At 35.5% G+C, this 7002-nt stretch overlaps 1 protein-coding gene across 1 annotated transcript; it reads left to right on the forward strand.

Annotated features, from left to right (window-relative positions):
* Nucleotides 1–492: 492 nt before the first annotated feature.
* On the forward strand, nt 493–5199 carry LOC111918304 (protein FAR1-RELATED SEQUENCE 5-like). The gene is made up of 11 exons (XM_023913985.1): nt 493–522; nt 604–663; nt 1938–1947; nt 2001–2074; nt 2156–2159; nt 2249–2457; nt 2777–3006; nt 3120–3378; nt 3566–3985; nt 4265–4289; nt 5099–5199. The coding sequence occupies exons 1-11, from the start codon at nt 493–495 to the stop codon at nt 5197–5199; spliced, it is 1422 nt and encodes a 473-aa protein (XP_023769753.1).
* Nucleotides 5200–7002: the final 1803 nt, after the last annotated feature.

Here is a 7002-nt window from a genome sequence, read left to right on the forward strand (position 1 = left end):
TCGGATCGTAAAAAAGATCGTATTTGGGGTAAGTCGTCCAAGCCTTGGACGGCTTAAATTATAATATTATTATGTTGGTGGGTTGTTGTACTTTCTGCTTAATTATTTGAACGTCTTAAAAATTATTATTATTATATTATATTTATTTATAGAAATAGTGAGATTTTCTTTTACAAGATAGTATATATATATATATATATATATATATATATATATATATATATATATATATATATATATATATAGAAAGAGAGAGAGAGAGAGAGAGAGAGAGAGATAGGTTCAAATGTTTCCAATAAGTATTGTGTGCATGGATGCACCAATCACAATTTAGCAAATTATTAATTATTTTATTAAATATGTCAGGGTAATTATGTAATCTTTCATTTTAATCCTTATTTTTAATTTATTTATTCAGATTGAAACGTCCCCCACACACAAGTCACAAATATCGATTCCTTTATCTGCTCATTACTATGTTTTACACAATCGATGGATGTTCATAATGGAAATCAAAACCAGGTATTCAATTTTGTTCTTTGATGTTTATATGTTTTTACCGTTTTCACATATAAATATGTATCCATTTTGTTAATCTTGTAGGATAATGAAGATCAGAATCCCAGGAAGGATCTGGGTAATGTCAATGATCCCAAGAATCTGGTGAGTGAACTTGTGAAGAAAAAAAGAAGATATAAAATACGTTATGGACTTGGTTATGATAGTAAGAACTGTCCTTTTGGATTGAAGAAAGCATAGAAGTACAAGAAATTAATCAAATTGGACGTTTTTAGATATTATTAAGTTTGATTTCGGTAAAATAAAAGTCTAGTTTGATGAACTATATGGTATTATTAAGTTTGATTTCAGTATAATAAAAGTATGGGTCAGAAGCCTATGTGTTTTTCTTATATATTTATGTTTACAGCTAATAAAGTGTTAACATTAGTTCATATTCATAGAATCATCCAGTTATCATTCCAACAGAATGTAAAAAAAATGTTTATTATATTTCATAAAAAATGTTTTACGGTTTCATAAAATGAAAACACATGATGTCAAAAATAAAATGAGTAAATAATGAGAAATACAATGACATATACTTAAACAATTTAAGATTTAACTGTCTTGTAAGCCATATTGTTATAACATTCTAGTGGAATGATTTAGAGATAACACACAATCAACAGTTTTTTAAGCCATATTGCTATATTATTCTAATAGAATGATATGAAGACAACACAATGTGCAGAGTTTTATATGCCATATTGATACGTCTTATAAGTCATATTCTTATAACATTCTGATTGAATGTTTTCGAGGAAACACGGTGAAAAGTTTTATAAGTCATATTGCTACATCATTCTGATAGAATTATTTCGAGAATAAAATACTATGCAGAGTTTTAGAAGCCATATTGATATATCATTCAGATAGAGTTATTTCGATATTAAAATACTATGCAGATTTTTTTAAAAGTACATAATAATATTGTAAAATAATTAATTTAATGTACTGTTTAAATGTTTTATATTTGGAATATGAATATTTTTATCTTTAGCATGCTTTAAAAAAGAATCAAATAGAAATCGTTTTTTTTATCAGTGATCCCTAATATCACGCCTTTTAAGTTGCATAGAATCCGTTTTCATCCCTATTGCTTTTCTATGTCAGTTTATCATATTTTATTTTTTCAACTTCCAAAGCATATAGAAACACTGTCGAAATTTCTTAGGTATGGATGATCAAGTATCAGATGTTAATAATCATATTTACGAGGAACATTATTTAGCTAGTGATTATGAAGATGAACTTGAAGATTTCGATTTTCCTGATAATGATACACTATATAATGGCGGATTTCAAATATGAGAAAACAGTAATCCTAATTTAGTTGAGTTTGTGAATTTTTTGTTTAAATTTTCATTGTCTTTCAGATTCTATCTTGTAACAAACATGTTTAATATTGTATGTTAATATTTTCATTGATGAACATACAGATGACGCAAACATGCAGAAGACGAAAATCAGTTCATCGATGAAGATACAGAGGTTAATATTGATTTCAGTGAAGGTAATAAATTCAATTCAGGATATTGAAATTCTTACAGAATAGTAAAATTCTTTCAGAATAATATTTATAAAATTCTTACAGAATAGTATTTTTATCATTTTTTATATCCCTTAACATTTGTTTTGTTTATTTCTTACGTACATTTTTAATCATGTATTTGTTATGTTTAAATAGGACAACCACATGATTACGTTTCTCATGGTGGCACCTTGTATTGGACCCCGATTGTTTCAGACGATATCAAACCAAAAGTTAAATCAAAATTTGATTCATATGTTGAAGTGGTAACAATGTATAGAAACTATGCATTAGAATCTGGTTTTGAAGTCAGACTTGGAAGAGAAAAAAAAACGAAATACAACATTATTACAAATAGACACCTGGTATGCAATCGGGAAGGTAATCCAAATACTAGTAAAGTAGATACTCTGGACATTCAGCATAATAAGACTCAAACAAGGAAAGATTTATTTAAGAGGGATTGCAAAGCGAAAGTTGTTTTAGATATAATTCCCGGTACTCTTAAATATGCCGTGAGTGATTTTGTCGAGCAACATAATCACGAGTTGTTTAGGAAGGGCAATATGTACTTATCTTGTACAAAGAGAAAATTTGATTATTCCCAGGAAAATTTCATTCATAATTTGTCAAAACAAAATATTGGTCCTGTAATGCACATATACTCTATATAGTGCTCTTTAGGGCGGTCCTTCAGTTCAAGGTGGATTGGTTTCTGATTTCAAGAATGCTAGGAGAAATCTTAATTGTTACATAGATGGGAGGGACGTGAAATTCCTTGTTGACAAGATGAATGACAGGAAGAAAAATGTCCCAACATTTACTTTTGAGTATAAAGTGTTGAGCAAAAGATTGAATGCTCTATTCTGGGCTGACGAAACAACAAAGTATAACTACAATTCTTCGGAGAAATTGTATCACTCGATGCCACATTCAGCATGAATAAGTATTTCTAACCATTAATACTTTTACAAAAGTTATTTCATTGTTTTCAGTTATGTAAACTAATATTTTCTTTTTAAAATAGGTATGATATGGTTTTTGTTCCGTTCACTGACATTGATAACCATAAAAAATGTGTAACATTTGGTGCTGGACTTTTAAGTCAAGATGATGGAGTTTCTTATGAATGGTTGCTTAAAGCTTTCTTGAAAGCTTTTAGAAAACAACCTAAATTGGTTATATCTAAACAAGATCCAGCTTTGAAAAAAGCTATAGATAACGTTTTTCCATTGGCACATCATAGGTTATGTATCTGGCATATAACAAAGAAGTTGCCAAATAAGGTATGCATAGAAAGACTATTATCCTTAATTTTTTGTCATGATGCTAGAATGATTTTCTCATATTCTAACAGAATCTTAAATTAAAACGAACATCCTATTTTCCTTCGTACAAAACATTTATTGAAACAAACATCAACTGCTTTAAATTTTTTATTTACTCATCCTCGTTAAATTTCAATTTCTACAGATTTTATTAATCGAAGATGCAGCCACCAATCAAAATTTTCAAAAGCGTTTTCACTCTATAATTTGGAATTCTAAGCTGGAACCACATGACTTCGAGAATGTATGGCATATGATGTTGGAGGAGTTTAAAATTACAGATAACAATTGGATGAAAACCATGTATGATCGAAGATTTTGGATCCCTGCATTTTTCAAGCACATTCCAATGTCTGGTCTTATGCGAGCTACATCACTGTCTGAAAGTCAGAATTGGTCATTTCAAACCACCACACTAACCGGTTCTTATCTTATCATGTTTATGATGACATTTGATTCAGTCATGGAACGACAAAGACATAATCAAATTCTTAATGATTTTAATACTGCCACCACTTTTTCTAAATTCATCACCTGTAGTCCGAATGAACCTCATGCTTCAAAGGTATATACACGCAATATTTTTATCAGGTTCATGTAGGGCCACCAATAACCAGGACGAAGATCTCTATACATCTTCGTTACCCCGGGATGAATGGAGAACCTAGACAGGTGCGCCTTGTAACATCCTGTTTATTAAATACATAAATAAATAGATAAAACTGATGAACAAATAATCGCCCTAAATCCATATTATTTAGTAGGGTATTGGTTCTAGGGAGCCAAATTATATATTTTAGACTTTCAGGGGTTAAAGTTTAATTTTGGGATTTATTTTGTACAGATTTTTAGAAGACAGGGGGTGTTTAGTAAGTAATGGACTTATTATGAAAGGGATTTCAGAAGACAGGGTATAAATGGTAAATTATGGACTTAGATTGAATAGATTCTTGGGGGCAGGGACTAAAGGGTAAATTCTAGGGCTTAGTTTGAAGAAGATCTGGTAAGGAGGGACTAGATGTGACAAAAGTGAATGGAAGTTTGGAAGGAGCGTGATTAAACTGGTGCCATATGTTCCCTCTCGTCGCACCATCTAACCCTAACCCTAACACTCTTCAGCCGCCGCCATGCGTGATTTTTCCAGCCGCCACCTCTCCTTTTCTCGCTATTTCGATCAGACAAGGCTACCGCTTGCTGCCCCGCCGATGAGCGCCACCACAACGCTACTGTCAGAGGTGTCGCGGGCACCGGAGAACCGCCGAGGATCGTATGAAAACATTGTGTTCGGATGTGTGGGTCGCGATCTACCAGGAACCTCCTGGTAAGACCATCTGCCACCTCTCTCTCTCTCTCTCTCCCTCTCTCCTCTCTTCTGTCCCTTTTGTGCGGTTCGACGTTAGACGCGTCACCGTTGCCGCCGGTGGCCTTTAGCCACTATTTTCATAACTTTCTGGAAATATCAGCCACATGGAAGGTGGCTGGGTGGATGTATGTCTAGAATATATGCCGCTGCCGGTGTTGTTGTTGCTGTATGAGCCATTTTTTCCGAAAAATCAATGAAGTCCCCCCACCACCACTGTGAGGTGGTGGCTGCCACCGTTTTGCCGCCACTAGCCACCATCTATAGTGGATGTGTGTGTATGTTATGTGTGAAGTGGTGTATGCAATTTTTGGGCAGGAACCACCACCACCATTGGAAATAGTGCTGACACCGCCTGCCGTCGTGAGCCGCCACCGATCACCACCGCCCGAGGTGGTAGTGGGTGGTGCCCAACCTAGTGGAACCCTAATGGACCTAAATACTTAATATTGGACTTGGCCGACTTGTGATTGGGTTAGAAACCCTAATTAGGGTTTAGAAAACCCTAATTTTGGGTTTGTTGGTTTGGACCTATCGGGACGCGCGTTATGGGCTATAGGAATTGAAGTATGAATTATGCCCAATTACACTGTATGATTGACCTAGTAGATTGATGGACTTAATGCATTAAGTCCTTAATGGGTTAAGTGTTTCTAGTTAACCCTAATCGTCATTTCGTGTGAATCCCTAATTGTGTTGGGCCTTTTCTGTTGGGCCTAGATGTTTAGACTATTGATGGGCCATCCAAGAACAAGTATATGGACTAGAATATTTGGATTGGGCTTTAGGATAAGGCCCATTGGACAGGTTTGGGCCCAATTGGGAAAAATTGGGCCATATCTGGGCCTTGATGATTATGAGATATTTGGCCATCAGAATGCCAAGTGTTTGGACTACAATGAAGGGTTGGGCCTTAAGGTAAGTCCACGTAGATGTTTGGGCCTAATTTGGAAAATTGGGCCATATGTTGGGCCTTGGTTCATTGATCGGTTTTTGGGCCTGCAGAGTATGTGTTTGGACCTTGGTTTTGGACCAAGTTAGGTCAAGGGTAAAATAGTCTTTTTACCCCAAGCACAGACTTATGGTTATGTATTGGCACCCAATTATTAATTGGGTGTTGTTTTGATGCTGACAGTTCGGGAATCTGTCAACCAGCAGCTAGAGTTTTATCTACGGGACTTCGGCAGTGCGAGATGAGTCTTTTCACCATACCAATGGGTCTAAGGCACCGAGACCAACCCATTTTATGATATGTGGTACATTAGTTGATGTAGTGTTATGTGGCTTGTTAGCTGGTTTTGTGCTAGGAAGTATGCTAGTCGTAAATGTGTTATACTAGTATGGAAGACCATGGGAGAGCCCATGACACATGGATGTAAGACAATGTGGAGAGCCCATAGCTTTCCTATTAAAGACCACGGGGGAGCCCATGACACTTGGATGTAAGACCATGTGGAGAGCCCATGGCTTTCCTATTAAAGACCATGGGGGAGCCCATGACACTTGGATGTAAGACCCTGTGGAGAGCCCATGGCTTTCCTATTAAAGACCATGGGGGAGCCCATGTGGGGAACCCACTGCATCCTGGAGTAAGACCCTGGGGGGAGCCCACGACATCCTTATATGTTTATATGCTTGGCTTATGTATGCAAGTTGATTATGTGACATGTGGTACGATAGTTGTTTATGACAGTATGTGATATGCTAGTTGTCTTTGTGATACTTGCATGGAAGACCCTAGGGGGAGCCCGTGGTAGTTGGATATTAGACCATTTGGGCTAGCCCATGGCAATCGTTATATGTTTATATGCATGACTTATGTGATTGATATGGTTTATGTAGCTATTATAGCTAGTATGGATTATGTGGTTATGTAGCTGATATAGCTAATATAGATTATGTGGTTATGTGGATTGTGTAGGGTATGCTCTGGGGAACTCACTAAGCTTCATGCTTATAGTTTTGTTTATGCTTTTAGGTATCATTGTTTTGGAAAGGAATGGCTCAGCTTGATCGCAGCACACACACCCATGAATGATTTTGGGATGAACTCTGATAAATGTTTTAATCAACAATGTTTTGGAATTTTGGAATAAATGATATCTATGTTTTGGCTATATTAAAAATGAAATTTTACCCTAGACTTTTGGGTCATTACACGTCTCCTCCATCAGAACCTAACACACACCGCCCCAATACGGAACCTGTAATGCCCGCAGATT

This window comes from Lactuca sativa, chromosome 8 (assembly GCF_002870075.4).
Source record: "Lactuca sativa cultivar Salinas chromosome 8, Lsat_Salinas_v11, whole genome shotgun sequence".
NCBI lineage: Eukaryota > Viridiplantae > Streptophyta > Magnoliopsida > Asterales > Asteraceae > Lactuca > Lactuca sativa.